General features: G+C 47.2%; 1 protein-coding gene and 1 long non-coding RNA gene across 5 annotated transcripts in view; one reads left to right on the forward strand and one right to left on the reverse strand.

The window, feature by feature from the left end:
• The window catches only part of Ubox5 (U-box domain containing 5), a 44,171-nt gene extending 34,205 nt beyond the window's left edge, over positions 1–9,966 (forward strand). For 3 of the 4 annotated variants that reach the window (XM_008854470.3, XM_029556856.1, XM_008854471.3), the window contains exons 4-6: positions 1,186–2,365; positions 5,645–5,809; positions 9,248–9,966. In XM_008854470.3, the coding sequence (XP_008852692.1) occupies positions 1,186–2,365; positions 5,645–5,809; positions 9,248–9,456 (1,554 nt within the window). In that variant the 3' untranslated portion in view covers positions 9,457–9,966. The remainder of the gene's footprint in view (positions 1–1,185; positions 2,366–5,644; positions 5,810–9,247) is intronic. The other variant, XM_029556857.1, reaches the window with a different exon arrangement.
• LOC115067839 lies at positions 179–11,854 on the reverse strand. Its single transcript, XR_003847209.1, has 4 exons — positions 11,733–11,854; positions 11,470–11,472; positions 982–986; positions 179–189 (listed from the first exon to the last, which is right to left on the reverse strand). It is a non-coding gene; the product is annotated as an uncharacterized LOC115067839 (long non-coding RNA).
• Between the last annotated feature and the right edge of the window lie 11,379 nt (positions 11,855–23,233).

The following is a 23,233-nucleotide window of genomic DNA, read 5'->3' on the forward strand; positions in this document are numbered from 1 at the left end:
TAATGCATTTCCCCATTTCCTCCTGCCTTGTGTATGTGCTCTTGATTTCAGCTTACTATACTCTCACCCTTAGATTCCACCAGACAGCATTTAAGTAAGTAGTGGGCAGGCTCATCACTAGACTCACAGAGCATTATTGTGAGGTGATTTATGACTCAGGTTGTGGAGTAAACTTCAATGTGCTCTTCCCTCTTTGATAAATTAATTTCACTTGTATCTAGTCAAAACAAAGTAGAATCAGTCTCTTTCAATCTCTCTCTGTCTGTCTGTCTGTCTGTCTGTCTGTCTTTTTGAGACAGGGTCTCCCTGTAGTCCCAATTGACCTGAACTCACTATGTAGGCCAGGCTGGCCTTGAACTCACAATGATCCTCCTGCCTCTGCCTCCCAAGTGCTAGGATTAAAGGTGCGTACCACCACCACGCCCGGCTCTCTCTCTCTTTTTTTTTTAAATTGTTGTTTACTTACTGGTTTGGTTTGATTTGGTTTGATCTTTTTGAGACAGGGTCTCTCTGTAGCCCTAGCTGGCCTAGAATTTGCTATGTAGACCAGGCTGGCCTCAATCTCACAGAGGTCCACCCACCTCTGCCTCCTTAGTCCTGGAGTGCTGGGATTAATAAAGTCATATTAATATGCCTGGCTTTGTTTTGTGTTTTTGAGACAGGGTCTCTCCTAGTCCAGGCTGGCTTGCAACCAGCCAATCACTATATAGTCAATAATGATCTTGAACTGATGCTTCTGCCTCTGTCTCCCAAGTGCTTCGATTATAGATGTATACCACCATGCCTGGCTTATTGCTCATATTTTCAGAGCAGGCCATGCTTGGGACATTTACTTTCAGTCTTTGGAATGATCTTGGGTGCCTTCAGAAAAAACCTGAGATAATTCAGTTTTAAAATAAAGATCTTAGGGTTTTCTTTAAGATAGAATCTTCTAGTCAGGATTGGCACGTGCCTTAAATCCTAGGGAGGCAGAGGCAGGACGATCTCTGTGAGATCAAGGCCAGCCTGGTCTACATGGTGAGTTCCAGGCCAGCTGGGGCTACAGGGAAACCCTGCCTCAAAAAGACCAAAAAATAAATAAATAAAAAGTAAAATAAATAAAATAGAATCTTCTATTAAGTCACAAGTTCTCGAAAACACTTTGTCTCCATTTGGATCAGTGATCTTGTTTGTCATTAAATCTAGGTGTCAGCTGATGGTTATGAAGTGGAAAATCTCATCTCTGAAGACTTCATAAAGCGAAGCCGTGGCTTTAGGACAGAGTATTTCATTAGGCCACCAGTCTATGTGACAGTTTCCTTTCCCTTTAATGTGGAAATCTGTAGGATTAACATAGACCTCTCAGCTCGGGGAGGCCAGAATGTCACTGGCCTGGAAATATATACATCTGTCTCATCTAGCAGAACCTCTTGGGACCCACACGAATGCCAGACTACAGGCACGATGGCGCCATCTGCCCCAGAGAAGGAGGCGTTCACCTTGGTAGGCAAAGTCTTACTGAAAAACCAGAGCCAAGTGTTATTTAGCCACAGGGGCTTCAAGGCCAGGCCGCCTTTTAGCTCAATGGAAGTCACTCTCCCCTCTCCTACTGTTGTGGCCCAGGAACTCTGGAATAAAGGGACTTTTTCCCTTAGCCATGTGGCCCACCTCAAGATCTGTATTACCCATGTGACAGGCAGTGCCATCTCTTGCATCAAGCATTTAGAGGTATGGGGTCAGCCAGCCAAGACCTGCTCTCAGGAGGTGATAAATAATGTCTTGCTAGTAGCTTCAGAGAACCTGCCTCAGAACTTGGGTCTGCACACTCCAGCCTTACCCATGGAGAGTGACTGTGACCCTGGGGGTCAGTCTGAGGGCCAGCAGGCTCCCTGTATCTTGCAGGAGCTGACTGAGGTGATTCACGATGTGCCAGAGGAGTTCCTGGATCCCATAACCCTAGAGATCATGCCCTGCCCCATGCTGCTGCCCTCAGGCAAGGTCATTGACCAGAGCACTCTGGAGAAGTGTAACCTCAGCGAAGCTGCTTGGGGCCGAGTGCCTAGTGACCCTTTCACAGGGGTAGCCTTTACTCCACAGTCTCGGCCCCTACCCCATCCTTCCCTGAAGGCCCGGATTGACCATTTCCTGCTCCAGCACTCTATTTCTGGCTGCCACCTGCTTGGGAGAGCACAAAGTACATCAACAGTGACTCCTTCTATCATTGCCCTGCCTTCAAGGAAAAGGAAGGTAGAGCAGGCTGAACACACTCCCGACAACAGACTTGACATGAATGCTTCCTCTGGCTCACCCACTACCTCAGAGCCCACTGCAAAGAAAATGAAAGCCCCCAGTGAGCTCAGCCTGATGCACATGGACTGTTCAACAGGTAACTCACTTTCCTGTTCCATGGCCTTTGTTTACTTGCCATTCCTACTGACGTGACACCACTGTCTTGGCTTTATTCTAGCTTAGATTTGTCAGGCTAGGGCCCTCGCTGCTGCTTTTCCATTCTTGTCGGGCATCTCAACTTTGTCCTCAGCCCACAGATACTTCGGATGCCTCTCAGGGTTGTCGTTCTTCCTTATTCTGAGGTTAGGGTCTCAGCTGTGTAGCTCAGGCTAGCCTGGAGCTCACCATGTATCCCTGGCTGGAAGTGAACTGTGGTAATCCTTCTGTCTCAGCCTCCCAAGTGCTGAGATGATACGTCTGGCTTTTCCTGTGTTTCTGTTGACATGCTTTGTGCCTCCATCTTCTGACTCTCCCTTTCAGTTCCCCTTGTGTTCCCTGCCTAGGTCAACATTTTTTCCTCTCTTGCATCCTCCATTTAAACTGGCTGGGAGGAGACATACTAGGTCCCTCAAAGCAGAGCATGTCTTCTTTCTGGAACCTTCTTTATGTCATGTGTCAGTGAACTCCTCTGGGGTATTATGTTTAATCTTCTCAGAGGAGCACTGAATGGGAATGCACTGAGGTTCTCCCCTGCCTCACTTTACCATGAGGTACCATAACACACAGAAAAGTGGTAATGTATGCGGTTGGAGGCCCTTGTTTGAGAAAGAAAATGTGGTCAGTAAATGTTGAATGTCTGTGTTCCTGAGTGAGATTTGTCTCCCGCTTCTTGCTTTTCCCTGGAAGCAGAAGTTCTACTATCTTTTTTTTTTTTTTCCTTCTTTTTGAGACAGGGTCTCCCTGTATCCCCAGCTGACCTGGAACTCACTATGTAGACCAGGCTGGTCTCGAACTTGCGGAGATCCACCTCCCTCTACCTCCTGAGTTCTGAGATTAAAGGCGTGCACTACCACCCCCTGCTAGCAGTTCTGCCTTCTAAACAGTAGCACTGGATTACTTTAGTGACTTGTGCAGCTGAACATGTTTGGTCAGCCATATGCCTTTAAGACCTAGAAATGGTTATGAGCACTGGATGTTCTTGCAGAGGACCCAGGTTTGATTCCCATTACCCAATGACAGTTAATAACCTTCTATAACTCCAGTTCCAGGGGATCCACTGTCCTCTTTGACCTCTGCAGGCACTGAGAGACAGGCATGTGCTTACACACATGCAGGCAATACACTCAGACACATAAAATAAAAATAATAAGCCGGGCATGGTGGCGCATGCCTTTAGTCACAGTATTCGGGAGGCAGAGGGGCAAATCTCTTTGAGTTCAAGGCCAGCCTGGTCTACATAGTGAGTTCCAGGTCAGCTGAAGCTACAGGGAGGCCCTGTCTCAAAAAGGAAAAAAAAAAAAAAAAAAAAAAAGGCTATGCAGATACTGTATTTAATGGTTATGTCTGTGTCCTTGGGTTTTTTGTTTTAAGAAGTGCTGGCCTATGACTAGGTACCTAGCTGAGGATGACCTTGAGCTCCTGATCCTCCTGCCTCTGCCTCACCAAGTGCTAAGATTTTGTGCATGTACCACCATGCCCAATTTGTTTGTTTGGTTTTGAGAAATTTTTAGAGGCATCTGAGGTACAGTAGACTGAGACGGTTCTGAAGAAAGGTTCTGACCCTGTGTTCTTTGGAGGTCTCAGTGGTACGGCCTTGCCAGACTTGACTCAGGGCCACATGGGCTAGTGCTTCTTGAAGTTGCTACTAAGCCGATGTTCTGTGTCCTACAAACTGGAAAAATACTGTGTTCCTCTCCTGAGGTCCTTGAGGCCTGCTTTGGGCAGCCGTCTGCCTACCTTTTTTCTAAAGTATATATATGTGTATACATATGTATTCACGTGTGTGCAGGTGCAGTTGCCTGTATATGTGTATAGAAGATGTCAGAGGTCATCTCTCACTGAACCTGGAGCTTGTGTTTTGGCTACACTGGCTGTTCATTGAGCTTCAGGAACCTTCCTGTCTCTACCCTCCATTCAGTGCTGAGGCTACAGACATGTGCCACTATGCCTGGCTTTTAGTGGATGGTGGGAATCTGAACTCAGATCCTCATGAATTTATCCACTGAGGCTTCTCCCCAACTCTCCCTTACCTACTTTGCCTCCCGTCTCATCCTGATACCAGAGGGAGGAGGGTCTCAGGTTGTTCTCTATGACAATATGTCTAGGTTCTTTTTGTCTCTAACAAAGATGGAGCAAGATACAGAAAAGTAGTAGCAAAAGTGTAGATTTATCAAACACGAAAGTAAAAGCAAGAAGCACACTCCATGGAGCACTGCTGGGTCAAGCCTCTCTTTCTGGTCCTTTTAATTACTAAAGAAAAGGGAGGGTTTCTCTAAAGGGGTGGGTTATTTTTGACTGATGTAGGTGACTAACATCTCTAGCTTATAGGAAGTATTTTTACTGTGCTCCATCCCATGATCATCTGTTATAATCATATGCATGAGAGGTTGTCCATATGGATTAGCTCTTAAGTGGTTTGGGGCACCCCAGGGGCCGACGTGGGGCAGTCTTTCCTTGGTATACATGTGTGTCTGCAGAGAGATGACCTACTGGGTTTTACTTTCTGATTGTGGTTTGATTTTTTTTTCCTTCTGATTATTGGAAGGAGTTAATACAATCCAAGGGATAGTCCTTTTCATCCAGGTTGTCACAGTCCAATAGCTCAGCTCTCTGTGATGTCTTACCTAGACTGTGGCCTGATCAGGTTAGACCCCTCTGCTTTAGTGGCCAGGAAAAAGATACCATACCTAGAAAGTGGTAAGCATCCCTCCCCTCCAGGGTAGTGGGGCCCCCAGGAAGATGAGAGAAAGAGACTAAGCCTACTCTGAAGGTAAGATGAAGCAGAGGATGGGAGTTGGGGTGGGAGCTGTTCAGAGCTGATGGCACCTGACAACTATCTGTAACTCCACTTCCAGGGGGATCTGACCTCTTCTTCTGGCCTCTGCAGGCACCAGGCATACATGCAGAAAAAACATGCAGACACATAAAATATAAATAAATCTTTAAAAAAAAAAAAAAAAAAGGGAGAGAGAGGAGAGGGAAAAGGCAGGTGCAGTTCTGCAGTGGAGCCCCAAGGTGGCTCTCTCCTGCCCTGCACTCTGTCTAGGGTTCCCAGGACAGCGACTTCATGTCCTGCTACCACAATCCTGGGAGATACAGGAAGTTTTCTGTATATTCATGTGTGTCAAGTTAGAGGGGCTCTTTGTAGTTCTCTGAGGACTTGTGCTATTTCTCTTTCGCCAAACCTTCTGGACATTGTGGTCTATGTATCTCTCAGCAGGTCCTATGTCCCATGAACAGAAGCTGTTACAAAGCTTGGAAATTGCCTTGACTTCCACCCTTGGCTCCATGCCCTCCTTTACAGCCCGGCTCACCAGGGGACAACTCCAACAGCAGGACACACAAGGGAATAGTGCTTCCAGGAGGCCAGACACCAACTCCGGTAATCTGGGCTAACGTTTCCCGGGACCTTAGCATGGGTAATGTGCCTGAGCAGGATGCTGGGCCTAGTCTCTCAGGACTCTGTGGGCCTGCATGGTCAGCTCCCTTACTGTAACTCCCATCCTGGGGAGAGGGCTGCTATCTTGCCTTCTCTTAGGGAGATGAGGGGCTGCCTGGGGATGGGACTCTTTAGGAAAGACCTTCAGTCAACCTTTTGATTCTGTAGACTCCGGCCTGGCTATCCTTTGCTGTAGGCTTTTTTTGTTGGTTATTTTTAGACAGGGTCTTGCTATGTAGCCTGGTTTGGTTTGAAACTTATTATATAACCCAAGCTGACCTTAAACACTCTCATTCCCAAGTACTGGGATTATAAGGATGTACCACCATACCTGGTGGTGGTATTTTATATCCATTATCCACTTTTTTTTTTTTTTGGTCTTTTTGAGACAGGATCTCCCTGTAGCCCCAGCTGGCCTGGGCCTCACAGTGGAGATGAGGCTGGCCTTGATCTCACAGAGATCTGCCTACCTCTGCAGGGATTAAAGGCCTGCACCACTACACCTGACTGCTTTTAACTTCTTTACTCTGTTGCTTTTACTGGCAGATAGGACAGGTTGGCTTCTCAGATTTAGATGTCTCATGATTTATAAGATTTTCCCCCATTCCTGTTGGGTTGTTTTTTTTTCCCTTTTCCACTTTTTTTTTTTTTTTGGTCTTTTTGAGACAGGATCTCCCTGTAGCCCCAGCTGTCCTGGAATTCACTATGTAGACCAGGCTGAGAAGTCAGACTTACTCATCATGTACTGACTGAGCTCAGGCTGTGTGAGCCTCTTTGCTTGGACCCACGGATGAACAGCAAAGCTTAGGTGTGGTCCTTACCGTTGAGGGGCTTCTGGTGGTATGAGAGGTGCTAGGGAGCTCCAGAATCACAGGAAAGAGGCAGTCTGCATGTCTAGCATACAAGGTGTATGGTCTCAGGCACCTTTCCAAATGAGGGAGCAGCAAGCCCAATGTCAGGAGGGCGACAGCAGCAAAGCACAGAAAAGAGCTGATTGAAATTAGTGGACTGAAAGATGAGACTGATGTGGATATGAGACTGGGTGGACCATGGAAAGGCCACTTAAGCATGCTAGAATGTGGTGGGGTGCTCCCAGAAGTGACTCAGGTGAGGAAGCCGGGTTGTGCCAGTGCAGCTGGGTGGCAAATTCAAGGAGAGATGACAAGACTGGAGGAAAGGAAGCCAGGACAGACAGACAGACAGACACAAAGTGAATGATGATGGTGGAAGTGGAAGAAGAAAAGGGACTGGGGGACTGGTGAGACGGCTTACTGGTAAAGTGCTTGCCATGCAGACATAACGATCTGAGTTTTAGATCCCTAGAACTCACATAAAAAGCTGGATGTGGGACTGGAAAGATGGCTCAGCAGTTAAGAGCACTGGTTGTTCTTGCAGAAGACCCGGGTTCGAATCCCAGCACCCACATAGCAGCTAACAACTGTCCGAAACTCCAGTTCCAGGAGATCGAAGGCCTCTTCTGTCCTCCATGGGCATTGCATGACACGGGTGCACTTACCTACATGCAGGCAATACACACATACACAAAAAAATAATAAATAAAATATTTTTAAAAAAGCTGGACATAGTAACACATGTGTATAATCCAAGCATGTCTGTGTTGAGATAGGAAGTAGAAACAGGAGAATTCCTGGAAGCTTAGACCACCTAGCCTTGTATGTACAGGGTGAACATGAGGGCCTGTGTGAAACAAGGTAGAAAGTGACTTTGACCTCCACACTGGTGCTGTGGCACACGCACACCTACACTCACAAAGATTAAAAAGAGAGGGGGCTGCAGAGATGGCTCAGTGGTTAAGAACACTGGTTGTTCTTGCAGAAGATCCGGGTTCGAATCCCAGCACCCACATGGCAGCTAACAATTGTCTGAAACTCCAGTTCCAGGAGATCGAAGGCCTCTTCTGTCCTCCATGGGCATTGCACAACACGGGTGCACTTACCTACATGCAGGCAATACATGCATACACATAAAATAAAAATAAATAATAAAATATAAAATATAAAAAAGAGAGAAGTCCAGGCTAAGGGCTAAGAATTTCTAAGTCAGGGGGCTAGAGAGACAGCTCAGCACTTAAAAGCATTGGCTGCTCTTGCAGAGGACCCTGGTTCGGTTCCCAGCACCCACATGGTAGCTAACAACTGTCTGTAGCTCAAGTTCCGGGGGACCTGAAACCCTCTTCTGACCTCTGTGGCATTGCATGACATGGGTACACTTACAGAGAGACACATAAAATAATAAAATATTTTTTTAAAAAAGATTTTCTAAGCCAGACATGGTGGCACGTACCTTTAATCCCAGCACTCGGGAGGCAGAGGCAGGTAGATCTCTGAGTTCAAGGCAAGCCTGGTCTACATAGTTCCAGGACAGCTAGGGCTACGGGGAGACCCTGTCTCAAAAAGACCAAAAAAAAAGATTTTCTAAGTCAGGCATGGTGGCTCATACCTGTAGTCTCAAGCACTCAAGAGGCTTAGATAGGAAGATCTTAATTTCAGGATCAGCCTGAGCTACATAACAAGACTGTGCCTCCCTAAAACACGTTCTTGGTTAGATGGCTCAGTGGGTTAAGGTACTCACTTGCCAAGAAGGTTCAAGCCCTAGAACCCATGTAAAGGTAGAAGAGAGTGGACTGCACAGAACTGTCCTCTGACCTCTACAGATGTACTGTGGTATGTGACACTCCCTACACTAATAATAAAAATTAAAATAACAATAAGAATTTGCAAAGCAGATTTGGGGTCCCCAAAGTGCTAGCTAAGATTAGAGAATTGGACACTGAGGAGGACAGGCCAGCCCAGCCTCTCTTCTCCTTAGAGATGGGGAGGAAGAACAGCTTCCTCAAGTAGGCCACAGGGAAGGAAGAGCCACTGGTGTGACTTTGGGGTGAGATGGGCACACTTACACACAGGCACATAAATACAAATTGTTCTCACTCAGAAGGCCCCAAGGGAATCATGGAGGGGGAGGGCCTGCTCAAGAGGCTCAGGAAGGGGACTGAGGGCAACTTCTGATAGATTATAACTGCCCTCCACCCTGAGCTGCCTTGACCTTGGTATTTAGACCACATTCTGCTTTTCCCTTTTCTTGTAATTTATATTGTCGGGATAAGCTTAATGCCTTGCTCTGGCTTTGGCAAGGAAGTGTACACCTTGTTTGGGGGACCAAGGGAAGGGCCTGGTCCTGCCCACTGCCCTCACAGACCAGCCCCTCTTAAGCATTCATAGCTTGCACCAAGATTGATAAAGGTCTAGAGGGGAGGCCTTTCAGGTTCCCAGTTATCACCTCTCCTGCCTATCAGCAGGAGGGACAAAACCTGGACTAAGGAGCTGCCTCACCTAACCCTGGCTTGTTCTTCTGATTCACCAGAGCAGCCCAGGAGTGTTGCTGGCCTAGCGTGTGCCTCCTGCAAAAGAGCATTTTCTCCCTACTTCAGAAAGGAGCCCGTGTATCAGCTGCCCTGTGGCCACCTTCTGTGCCGACCCTGCCTGAGTGAGAAGCAACGTTCCCTGCCCATGATGTGCACAGCTTGCCAGCAGCCAGTCACCAGCCAGGATGTGCTGCGGGTCCACTTCTGAGTGACCAGCCTCAACCAGAGAAGCCCCATTGCTGGCAAGAGCTGGGGATAGGGAGAGCAAGAGCAGGATCCCAGTGCCTCTGTAGCCTGGTTTGTGGCAGGCACGGACCTGCCTTTTCTCTCCTGGGCCTTAGCACCTCATGGTTGTAATACAGGGATTGGGTTGGGACACTGCTCCTGCTCAAGCAGCAAAAGGATAATAAAGCCATAGGCTGGGCTGGGGGAGAGATCCCTGCTCTCCCTGTCCTCCCTTGCCGCTTCCCAACCAGAGCCAGCCCCAACTGAGCAGAAGCACCCCTCCTGAGGGCTCCCAGGTTACCTGTATTCAGACCCTTCTAGCAGGGCTTTGTGGATAGAGCTCAGTGGACTGTGACTTGGGACTTCACACAGCCTTCTCTGCCTTGGGGTCACTGAGAAGTGGACTATAGTAGGGGTTGTAGAGCACATGACTGAGCCACCTGTACCCCCACCTCTGCAGACACTTGGAGCCTTAATAAAGAGATAGTTGACATCCACTGTGGATTTCCTCCTGGCACATAGGGCAGCCATGATCAGTCACTGCAAACTGTCAGGCTGTGATTCTTGTCATTAGCTTGAGAGAATAAAAGCTGGTTTCGATCCATCCATTGTGAGGGCCCAGAACCACAGGTTTGCTGTGTGTACCGGTGCCAGTGTACATAGTTGCTCCACCTGGAGCAAGTGAGGGAGGAGACACCTGTTCTATATACAGCTTGATGCAGGAAATATACTTGTTTATAGGCTGTGTTTTTTAAATAGCTTATGTATGTGTGTAGGTAATGCAAGCCACAGTGTACCTGTGGAAATTAGAGGACAAACCATAGGAGTCGGCTTTCTCCTGCCATGTGGGTCCTGAGGATGAAAGTAGGGTCTTCAGTGTTTGGCAACAGGTACCTCTTCTGATTCATCTCACTGGCTCCCTAGGCTGCTTTTTTCCATTAAAAATTAAGCCTTGAGACCTTAGCAGACTGCCTGAGAGGGCCAAAATCAGGCATCCCCTTAGCAAACTTCCCAAATTGTAGTGAGTGCCTGCTAGTCCAGACATTAAAGGAAGCCCGAGTGTACCTGACTGGAGCCTGACTTGTACCCCTGTGGGAACTTCTGAGTAGCTGATATGAAGTCTTCAGTTCCCTCCAGTATACAATCTGAGACAACTTGAAACCTAGACCAACCAGCTTTACATACCCAGTAAGAACCAGGACACACCAATAATACAAACAGAAGCAGGCTTCAACAAAGGAAAGCTTGAGTTTCATACCAGAATCACAAACAGCTAAAGAAATCCACATGCCAAGATCACAATGGAAAAATAATATGGAAAATCTAAACAGGATGTTCACACCAAACTCCACCAGTCCTATAGACAACTTCTACAAGAACCCTCTAGAGATAACCCAGGACACAGAATTTAAAAGAAAAGTCATAAACATGATCATGGAATTCAACAAATTTAAAGGTCACACAAGTCAAATAACTAAAAAGATAGGGATAAACTTCTGACAGAAGAGATAGACACTGAAGAAAACTCAGGCTGAAATGAAGAAGGAAGTGCAAAACTCAGTAAGCCAACGTGAAACAACAGGGGAAAGCCTCACTGATTGAATGAATGAAATGGAAAACAATATCAAGACTGGACAATAAAGTTGAAGAACTGGACTGCTCAGTCAGAGATTATGAAAAATTGGCCCCAGTCACTGAGCCGACACTGAGGACTCAGCTGCCTCCCCTCCCCTTCTCCCACAGAGGCCTGCTTCCTGCTGGCACCGAGGATTATATACATAGAAGAATTCAACAGAGGCCGGGCGTGGTGGCACGCGCCTTTAATCCCAGCATTCGGGAGGCAGAGGCAGGCAGATCTCTGTGAGTTCAAGGCCAGCCTGGTCTACATGGTGAGTTCCAGGACAGCTGGGGCTACAGGGAGACCCTGTCTCAAAAACACCCCCCCCCTCCAAAAAAGCAAGAGGGGCTGGAGAGTTGACTCAGCAATTAAGAGCACTGACTGCTCTTGCAGAAGACCCGGGTTCGATTCCCAGCACCCACATGGCGGCTACAAACCATCTTTAACTCCAGTTCCAGGGGAATCCGAAGCCCTCTTCTGACCTCCATGGCATTGCATAACACAGGTGCACTCACATACATGCAGACAATACACTCGTACACATAAAATTTAAAAAGAAAAATATTTCTCTTAAAAAATAGAATTCAACAGAGAAACAGCAGGAAGACCCTTACTACTGTTACTACTGTCCAAGGGATCACTGATTACGATAAAAAGAAACTAGTGAAGGCGTTTAAGAAGAAATTTGCCTGCAATGGTACTGTAATTGAGCATCCAGAATATGGAGAAGTAGTTCAGCTACAGGGTGACCAGCGCAAGAACATATGCCAGTTCCTGATCAAGATTGGACTGGCTAAGGATGATCAGCTGAAGGTTCCTGCGTTTTAAGTGCTTGTGGCTCTCTGAAGCTTAAGTGAGGATTTCTTTGCAATGAGTAGAATTTCCCTTCTGTCCCTTTTCACAAGTTTAAAAACCTCACAGCTTGTATAGTGTAACCATTTAGGGTCTGCTTTAAACTTGGACTAGTGTAACTCCTTCATGCAATAAACTGAACAGAGCCATGAAAAAAAAAGATTATGAAAAATTTTTAAAAAGCTGAGGAATGTGCAAGAAATGTGGGACACCATGAAAAGACCAAATCTATACATCATAGCAAATCTTAAAAGGGAGGCCACTCTACATAGGCTAACTAGATCCCAGTGAATGAACTTGCACTGAGGGACATCTGGGGACACTAACTTTACATGATAGGCCTTAACACAAATGACAGAAGGTATGAACCCTCCCTCCCAATGGGTATGAATCCTCCCCCGTGCCAAAGGGGAAAGGGGTATAAAGATGATTTTCTGTATGAAATACACAAAAATTCAATAAAGTTTAGGGGGAAAAAAAGCCTTATGGAGTTCCAAAGGAAAAAAACTTCTACATCTGTTTACCATCAAGTAGTTTCTAGAATATCAATGCAAAAATATAGCATACTGTCCCTATTCCTTTCCAAGCATGGTGAGGAAGAGACAGCCTGACACTTTCCTCTTTGTCTTTGAGACAGATCACAGGCCCTTGAGACACATGTTTCTCATCCTTCCAGGCTGCCTGGGATTCAGTCCAGAGCCTAGAGTTCATACCTGCAGATTTCCTAATCTGCATTTTTGAGATTAGGAGATGCACTACATGTAGTCCTTAGGAACTTGTCACTTCCTTCCCTCCACATGCCACTAGTGCTTACAGCCTTCATGTGAGGCCCAGGGTCTGCATGGATATGCTGCCCTGCATCTACTGGTGACTCCTGCACAGCGCAGCACCTACAGAGGCCTTGGTTTGAGGGTTGGAGACCTGCCCTTGACTGTGGTCATCTCAGGAGCAGCCTACCTCCCAGTCAACCATTGTATATCATTGCTGACTGCTGGGAACCATTCTCAGGGATGCCTGGCCTATCCACTCCTGGGAGCCACTGTGGAGTCAGCATCATCCAAGTGCTCAGAGCTGTCTCAGCAGCTGTGCTAGAGGTACCTGCACAACTCGCTAGAAAACTGGGCCTGGGAGCTCCTGGGGTGGCCAGGACCTGCCCTGGTCCAAAGAGGAGGCATTCCTATATCCTTAGCAATGTTTTAATCTTCAAGATTCTCCCCAAAAGGAAGTGCTCTTTCCTCCACCTTTGCCAAAATCCTTGCCATTTTTTTTTTCCTCTTAGAAAACAGGAGTTGCTGGAGAGATGGCTCAGCAGTTAAGAACACTGGTTGTTCTTGCAGAAGACCCAGGTTTGAATCCCAGCACCTACATGGCAGCTAACAATTGTCTGAAACTCCAGTTCCAGGGGATCCAACAGCCTCTTTTGTCCTCCATGGGCATTGCACAATATGGGTACACTTACCTACACACAGGCAATATACGTATACACATAAAATAAAAATAATTTTAAAAAACTTTAGGAAACAGGAATGAAAGCTAGGTGTGGTGGTACAGGCCTGCAAATCCAAACCACTGGGAGGCAGAGAGGTAGGATCCCTGTGGGTTCAAGGCCAGCCTATACTACGTAGCAAGCTCTTATCTCAAAGACACCAGAAAACAAAAAGAAAGTTGATGTTACTTGGCCCCAAAGGCATTTTATTTCCGCCTAGGAGCCTGGGGCCAGGCACAAAACAACTTTCCAGAAAACAATTCAGCTCCACTGAGAAGCCTCACACTCTGTACCCTTGTCTTTCCTGAAGTCTTCCTGAGATGCCCTGTCCCTGGCCTGGTCACAGGATCTGCAAGACTCCCTTCTTGCATCGTATACTCACGGGAGGCATAAGACTCCTATTACAGACATGCAGCACTGAGAGCAGGAGGTGGTAGCTTGGTGAAATAAAGGGGCCCCCAGGGGCTCTGGGCTCCAGATTTTCATTACCTGGGTACACAGGTGAGGCCTGGACAGCTGCTCTGGGGGGCCAAGGCTGTGGCCTTTGGCCTCTCCCTGATTTCACTTGCAGGAACTGGACCATGTCAGCTGCTGTCAGCCACCTTTAGTCACTCCCAGGGAGGCTCTGTCAGAGTTAGTCCTGAAGGTAGAAGAAATAGAAGAACCAAATAGCCAGGAATAACATGAGCAGCTGCTCAGTGCTCACAGAGAATCCCTGCTCCTTGCAGCTGGACAGCTGGCCCTGCAGGCCCTGGTTCTGGGGGCTGAGTAGGCTCGTCCAGCCCCACGCTTGTATGTCCCCATCCTATAGGTCTCCATCTTGAGGCCACTTAGCCGCTGGGCCTCTTTCTATTCCCTAGGAAACAGGGTCCTCTGACACCGGGGTTTCTGTAACTAGGTCTTCAGACAAAGAGACCAGCCTCCCACTGCCAGTCATGTTGTGACGCTGGCCTGAATGCCATTGTGATGGCCACTGGGGTAGGGTGGGGCTGCTGTGGGCTGACCTCCTCCCACAGAGCTCCCATGGGTGTTCTGTAAGCAAGACCTAGCCTACAGCTTCCCCCACCCAGCTCCCTGCCCAGGCCTGCTGTCTTCTCACCCGGCCTACTTGCCCCTGCACGTGCGGCTTCTTCCTCAGGTTCTGGGTAAAAAGGGAGAGTCCGGGTTGGGAACTGGCTAAAGCCAATGTGAGTATTTACACTGAAGGTAAATAAAAGCTGAGTGCTGTGGCTCATACCTGTAATCCCATTCCTTATGAATTTGAGGCCAGCCTGGGCTACTTAGTGAGTTCCAGGCTTGCCTGAGCTACAGAGAAAGACTCTCAAGTAAGTAGAATTTAAGTTCCTAGTGCCACCAGCCAGCTACATCTCAGTGACTACCATATTGGACAGTACAATCCTGGCTGGTTCTGCCTTCCTGTTCTAATGCAGTCATAGTGCTAGGCCCAAATATGAGCTTGGTGAGACTGGTATGTTCCTTATTCATATGAACCTTTCCCTGGGAGAGAAGTACCCCTTAATGGGGATGAGCACACAGAATTGTGTTGGGGGTGTGGGATCAGACGGGCTTCTTCAACTTCATAACTCCTACACTCTACAGTGAACTCTACAGGCTAAAGTGCACTGTCTTTCCAAAAGGTGCCTGAAATGGCTCTGCTTGTCACCCTTCCCCCATGCTTGGAATGGAACCCAGGGTCTCTTGCAGTGCTAAGCAGTGTTTATCCCTGTGCTACATACCCAACATCTGTCTGCCACTCTTTTTAAGGATTTCTTTTTGTTTTTGTTTATGTGACTGTGGAGGCTAGAAGAGGGCTCTAGATCGACTGGAGCTGGAGTTGAAGATGAGCCAGGGGTCATCTGCAAGAGCAGTACTTGCTCTTGACACTGAGCCATCTCCCCAGCCCCTGCCACTCTTGAGAACCCAGAAAAGAGACAAGATTGCCAGAGTGACCCAGAAATAAGGTGACAGCGAAGGAGAAGGAGCAGACAGCTCCATTGCTGACTGGTAGTGTTTTCCATTAAGGTTTGCAGCAGTAAGCAAGATAGTGCTCCCTTTCTCCACAGTAATAAAGCATGATCACCAGAAACATTTATCTCTTCCAATACTTTTCTATAAAGAAAGCCCTTCCTGCTGTGGGACTGTTCTGGGGGTCAAGCCCAGGTCTCTAGACGAGAAGCTGTCTACCACCAAGTCATATCGACATTCAATAAAGGGGTTTTTTTTGTTGCTTTTTTTTTTTTTTAGATTTTGTCATTTTTATTCATGTGTGTGTGTGTGTGTGTGTGTGTGTGTGTGTGTGTGTGTGTGTGTGTGTGTATGTGTGTGTAGAATATACACACGTGCATGCCTATGGAGGCCAGAAGATGGTATCTAATCCCTGGAGCTGGAGTTCCCAATGATTATGAACCATCCAGCATGGGTACTGGGAACTGAACTCCAGTCCTCTGGAAGGGCAGAAAGTGCACTTAACAGCTGAGCCATCTCTCCCAATCCCCCGAAAAGTATTTTTATGTATGCAATGTGTGGTTTTGCCACTTGTTACTTCCCGTATGTGTTGTCTGGTCATTAGGCACTATTCTTTCTAAAAAGCTCATTGGAAAAAGAATAATCAAGAGAAGCTTGAAAAGGAACAGTTTGGGGATTGGGTGTAGCTCAATGGTCAAGTACTTGCCTAACATGCTGATGGTATTCTAGTTACTGCTCAAGTCATTGCCCCCTATAGTGAACTCAGTAAATGGAGAGGGGGGCGGCAGAGAACAGGTTGCAGGTTGGTTTGAGTGTCTTTAGAAGAGCTAACCCATGAAATCAAGAAGACAAAAATCCAGGAGTAAGCCCAACTACATATGGGAATTTAGTGTTGGTGACATCACAATGAATGGAGCAGGGTCTAGGGATGTGGCCCTGTTAGTAATCTTCTTGCTTAGTAGGCAAGAAGCTCTGATGAGCCAGGCATGGTGGCTCATGTCTTCAGTCCCAGCACTTGAGAGGTAGAGCAGATGGATCTCTGTGAGTTCCAGGTCACTTGGGCTACAGGGAGACCCTGTCAAAAAAAAGAGGAAAGAGGAGGAGGAGGAGGAGGAAGAGGAAGAAGGGGGAGGAGGAGGAGGAAGAGGAAGAAGGGAAGGGGGAGGGGGAGAAAGAAGAAGCAGCAGCTCCAAGTTTGATCCCCAGTACCATATAAACTAGGTGTGGTGGCACATAGCTTTAATCCTAACAACACTCATGAGGCAGTAAAGGCACATGCACACACACACTCACACACACACACACGGAGGGAGAGAGAGGGAGAGAAGAGGAGAAGGAATGTATTGAGGGCAATGTCCTGGGCATTGTACTAAGTGCAATTCATGTAAAATGAATTGTTTAATTTGAACAACTCTAGGATTAGGAGGAAAGGAAGGGTCAGTTATGTGTAGCACTAACATGACTGGCTGTGGTTCTGGAGTTGGTTAGTCTCCCACAGATCCCATGGGCACCTCCTGCATTGATGTGGTAAGACCACTGAGCACACTTCAGGAACCTCCACTTGAGTCCAAACCCTCCATGGAGAACCAGAGTCACAGTAGAGATTAAGTATAGCATACCAGTTACATGACCCACTTGCAGCACAGCTTGGAAAACCTGTAGGTGCCAAACTAAAAGATGTGTCCCCAGATAAGAGCTCAACAGAGTTGGCCTTATGACAATGGTTGCATCTCCTGACTGCGATGTGAATGAATAGTACCCATCTCATGGTTATGGAAAGGAGGATGTGGGAAGAGTCTTAGACTGTGTTTAGAGGTAGTTGTCTGCTGAGGTAGGCTTGTCATGCTTCACAGAAACTCCAGGTATTTGACAAGTGTAATGAGTGGAGACAAGTCAAGTCTGACAGAGAAACTGATTGGAGAAATGTATGTGTTGGTATCCAATGAACTCTGTGTAATCCTGGTGGAGTTTGAAGGCATGAGGGACAGACAAACTGGGAGACAACAGTCCTAGAAAGACGTCATGAATAAGAAGGGTGGACTGAGACCACTCTCAACCCATGAAAAGAATTGGGCTTTAAAAGGAGGGCAGGGATCTGGAGAGATGGCTCAGTAGTTAAAAGAGCACTGACTGCTCTTGTAGAGAACCAGGTTCAGTTACCAGAACCCACAAAGGGGCTAACAACCATCCTAACTCCAGTTCCAAGGGATCTGATGGCCTCTTCTGACCTCTGTGGGCATTGCATGACATGGGTACAATTACATATATGTAGGCAATATACTCATACACATAAAAATAATAACTATTTTAAAAGGGAAGGGCGGGGGCTGGAGAGATGGCTCATGGCTAAGAAACCATATTACTTTTCTAGAACCTGGCTTCGGTTCCCAGTATCCATGTCAGGCAGCTCACAACCACGTTACTCCAGCTCCAGGATGATCTGATGCCCTCTTCTGGACTCCACAGGCACCCACACATGAACACACACACACACAGTTTTAAATAAGATCTTAAAAAAGAGTGTGTTACACTACTAGAGAACCTGAATTCCGTTCTCAGCATTCATATCCAGTGCCTTTGGAGGGCACTGCACTTTCACACACACAACCTACCACACCCACACCTACATAATTTAGAAATATTTTGTAAAAGGTTTTTAAAGGGAAGGGCAGAAAATCAGATGGGGAAGACAGCAGTCCCAAGCTGGCCTCCCTGTCGTTCCCCAGGTCCCTCCAGACTCTTGGTACCTTTCCTGGAGCCCAGGGCCCAGACATTAGCTCTGACTTAGCTGATGAAATGCAACCCCATGGCTCATTCATTAGGAAGCCTGTAATTAGCCTGTCTCACAAGCTGGGAGCCTCCAGAGAGAACCCCTTTCACCTGCCTTCCTCCTTCCCACCCACAGGATGAGGTCAGGCTGGGAGCTCTGCAGCTGGGATGGAAGAAGGGAAGGAGTGTGGGGATGAGATGCAAGGACACGCATTTATGCATGCAGTGGCCTCAGAGAGGCGACCTATAATGAGATGATGGAAATGAGCTAAGTGGCCAAGAAACCAGAGGGAGGTTGGAGGTTTGGCCTGGCTTCACTGCTCCAACTCCGCTGTAGAAGACCCTAGTGCTAGGCCCCATCCTTAAAGTCTCCTTCAATTACCCTGTTCCTCTCCTCAGCAACACTTTTTGGGAAAAATCTGTCCCAAACCACAGTCTTCTTTCCTGACTTCCATTATTTAAAATGATTATCTCCCAGTTTTCTAGCAAGCCTTCCCAGCCAGAGGCGAAGCTTCCCAGCCAGAGGTGAACGCTACTGTCTCTCTTTCTCTTTCTCTCTCACATTTGTTTTTTGTTTTCTTTGATTTTTGAGACAATGTCTGGATATGTAGCCCAGACTGCCTCAGTTTTTTCAGTGCTGGGATTATAGCCTTGTGCCACCAAGACTAGCTATACCGTTGCCTGACCCCCTGGACAGCTTGAGGCTATTTTAACCAGTAAAGTATGATAGTATTGGTTCTGTATGATTCCTGAAGCTGATATAAGCTGTCACATCTGCCTTGTTTTCTGGAATATTCACTATTTCTAGCTTCCACCAAAACAAAGGCTTAGAATGTCATCAGATGGCATCTGAGGCCTATAACCAAGATCTCCCACCTTCCAAATGTTTCCACCGATGTATTTTTATTATTTATTTATTTATTTTTATGTGTATAAATGTTTTGCCTGCATATATGTAAGTGCATCAATACGAGCAATGCCTATGGAGGCCAGAAGAGGGCATAGATCCCCTGGAACTGGAGTTACAGATTGTTAGCCACCATGTGGATTCTGGGAACTAAAAACCCAGATCCTCTGGAAGAGCAGCCAGTACTCTTTAACAGCTGAGCCATCTCGCCAGCCTCTCCTCATGGAATCTTATGTAACTCAGTAGGAAGCAATGTAAACTCGGCAGAAGACTGCCACATACTCTAATGACACCTATGTGTGAAAATCCCTGAGGAAGCCAGGTGTGGTGGCACATGTAGCGAGGAGGATTCATGAATGTGCGTGCAGGCACACACACACACACACACACACAAACACGTGTGTACACACAGGCACACAGGCATGCATGCACACACAGGCAGACATGCACACACATGTGAAAGCACACGAGCACATGCATACACATGCGTGCGTGGGCACACACACACACCACACATACACACACACACACACACTGGCTCTTACAAAACTACTTTGCAAAACTGTGCTGAGTTGTGCCCTCCCACACTTTGCACGGTGGCCTACCCTTTCCCACTAGCTCCCTGGGCTCTTTGACTAGACAGGGCTTGTACCCAGAGGACAGAAGGAGGACCCAGAGAGGCCCTGGAACTGCAGAAGCTGCAGGCTCGAGGGGCGCCGCTCTGCGCACGTGTCCGTGTTGTTCCCGTGTCCTGTCCCCCACCCCCTCCCCCGCAGAGCTCGCTAGGCACCTGTGTGATGATGGCGCTGAGTGATTCAGGGCGGACGCGGCCTCATGTGGCCCTTAGTAGTCAGCGCACAGCGCGCACGGCGGGGCCGCAGGGGCATCCGCTTCGTGCATCCTGGCCGCGCCTCCCAATTTGTGTCTGATCCGGGCCGCCGCACTTCCGCCCCTGGGTCCCCGAAGGTCCTTACGTTTTTTGTCTTTCCTAATGAGTCTCCTCTTCCCATCCCCCTGCACATTGCTATTTCTTGCCTATTTGTCTGGCTCCTTCAAGGGAGGCACGTTGACAGGCCTGGCTCTTCCCCTGGTCAACTAAAGGAACTGCCTGCCAATCCTCGCAGGGGCCCAGAGCTGCCTGTGAGAGGCTCCAAAAATGCAAAGATTTGAATCCACTCAACCTGTTACCTGCAGGGGTTTTTGTTTACTTTTTTTTTTTTTTTTTTTTTTTTTTTTTGTAGCCTCACTTGGCCTGGAACTCACTATGTAGACCAGGCTGACCTTGAACTCACAGAGATCCACCTGCCTCTGCCTCCCTAGGGCTAGATGCCCCACCTCAACTTGTGAAGTTTTAGTAAGATCAGGGTTTGTTGGGTGTAGTGGCACTAGCCTTTAATCCCAGCAGAGGCAGAAGCAGATGGTTATCTGTGAGTTTGAGGTGATCCTGATCTACATAGTGAGGCCCCTCTCTAAAAACAAAACAAGAACAAGATTTGTCAAAAACATTTTCCCTCGTTTTGCTTTTTACATTTTTTTTTTTACTGTTCTTGCAAAATAAGGATTTTATGAGGCAATTTTACTTCCAATGTCTTAGTGTTACCTGCTTTACAGATCTGATGAATAGTCAGCCTGGCTCCCCTGAATACACACACACACACACACACACACACACACACGCACGCACGCACGCACGCACGCACACACGATTGGATTTCATTTGGCCTTTTAATCCATCTGAGGTGTGCTTTGAAGTTTGATGCATACCTAGAAGAAGTGAGGGCTACTTCCCCTCTTCATTTATTCTTCATTGGGATCTGCTTCCTGTCAGCCTGAGGCTCAGGGTTTTCCCAAATGTTTATTATCCTCAGTCAATGCTTTTTGCATGTTTTTGTTCACTTCACAGTTTACACAGCATCTATGTGTCTACAGGGCCCAGAGTCTTCACATATGACTACTGGGAAGTAGAATGAGAAAGGTGTGCTTATGGCTGGAAGTGGAGTCCATTTGAAAATGAAGCTGACTTTGGTCAAACAGTAGCAGAGAAGTACATGTACAGTACTTACAAAAGGGGATAAAGAGATGGGCAGAGCACATGCTCTGCCAAGATTGTTACCTGCTCTCAGTCACAACATAGTCCAAGGATGTTGCAGGTTCTCTCAGGGGTCCAGCTCATGAGAGACTGCAGGGAGCTAGGTTCTGGCCGAGGTGGGGGTGAGTGGCGTGGAATCAACACACAGACTCTGGGAGTCGGGTGAGAGCAGGCACTAAGTGAGGTGCTGCAGACTCGTTTATTGCTGGGAAGTGCAAGCCTTGTATACCTCTCCCCCTGCCTCCAGTGCCCCATAAGTTGGTGTGTCACTTCCTGATAGATCCCCTCATCTGGACAGGATCCCCTCATCCGGGCAGATTGTAGGTTGGCTATTTTGTGGAAGCACAGGCTGCACTCTCAAAGCAGAAGCTGTGTTCTCTTAGTGCAGCCTGTGCTTAAGCCTGGCACTTCCTCTCCTACACAAGGATAAGGAAGTACTTGAATTTTTTTACATGTATGTGTGTATGTATGTGGGGGGCACATGACTGGCACTCATTAATATGTGAACACTTGTGAAAGTTCTCTCCTTCTACCATGTGGGTTCCAGGGATCAAACTCAGATAGTCAAGCTTAGCTACAAGTGTCCTTATCACTGAGCAATCTTGACAGCCCAAGAAGTATTTGAAAGAACAGAAGATCTGGGGTTGGAGAGAGATGGATCAGCTGTTAGGAGCACTTATTACTCTTGGAGAGAACCTAAGTTTGGTTTCCAATACCAACAACTCACAACTACCTGTAACTCCAGCTCTAGAGGATCACACACCCTCTTCTAACCCCCCACCCCAATACCCACAAGAATAAAAATAAACCTAAAAAAAATGAATATGGGCCAGGTGTGGTGGCTCACCTTTAATCCCAGCACTTGACAGGCAGAGGCAGGGATCTTTGTGAGAACGAGGCCAGCCTGGTCTACAGTGGAGTTCCAGACCAACTGGGGTTATAAAGAGACCCAGTCTCAGGGCTGGAGAGATGGCACTGACTGCTCTTGCAGAGGACCCTGGTTTGATTCCCAGCACCCACATGGCGGCTACGAAGCGTCCTTAACTCCAGTTCCAGGGGAATCCAATACCCTCTTCTAACCTCCATGGCATTGCATGACACGGATGCACTCACATATATGCAGGCAATACACTCATACTCATAAAATAAAAATAATAAATAAAATATTTAAAAAAAGAGACTATCTCAAAAACAAACACAAAAGCATAAGAATATCCTAATCTTTCACAACACGTCAAGTGATTCCCTGAAGACCTCAGTGAGAACTAGAAAGAGCACTTGCTCTTGCAGGGGGCCTGAGTTCATTTCCCAGCACCCATGTCCAGCATCCCATAACTGCCTGTCATTCTAAATCTAGGGGGAACCTAATGCCCTCTCTGGCCTCTTCAGGTACTGCACTCACATGCAAATATACACACACAGACATAAATAAAAAATCTTAAAACTCAACACTAAAGGCCTTTAGAAAAAGTCATATGGAAACCTACCACTCTAGAAGCTTCTTAAAGTATACACATACACATTATAAAAAGATTTAAAGGAGTTGCCTTATAACAGGGGGACATTGCCCCTACTAGACACCATACAAAATAAAACCCCAATACCAGGAATGGACTCCCTCTCTTGAAGTTGTTGACCAGAGGTCCCATAGACTCAAATACTATTGACCATTGCCCTGCTCTGGTTACCCACCAGAACTTCACAGTAAGATCCTATTGCTGAAGACACTACATATATGAGCTGTAGAAGAAGCAAGGAAAAATCAAGCTGGTGCTGACTTCGAGTACTTTCTAGCTTTCATGGTATTGGAAAGTGCTATTCATCCTACCAAAAGGAAAAAATCATCATCAGCCTTACCCAGCTGTGAATCCTGTGAACTAGAACAACTGGCCTGACAAGATATGCCCATCAGGGGCACAAATATTATGGGAGTAATCAACCACTCTCGAATTGGATTTAAGCTCCACTTCATAAGATGGAGCCCATACCTGACATTGATATCAGGCCTAGGAACCTGAGGTTAGACGGGTCACAGGCATAGGGGACAGCCTAATACTAGTCTTCTATAGTTACA

This window comes from Nannospalax galili, unplaced genomic scaffold (genome assembly GCF_000622305.1).
Source record: "Nannospalax galili isolate Female #2095 unplaced genomic scaffold, S.galili_v1.0 scaffold707, whole genome shotgun sequence".
In the NCBI taxonomy this organism is placed as follows: domain Eukaryota; kingdom Metazoa; phylum Chordata; class Mammalia; order Rodentia; family Spalacidae; genus Nannospalax; species Nannospalax galili.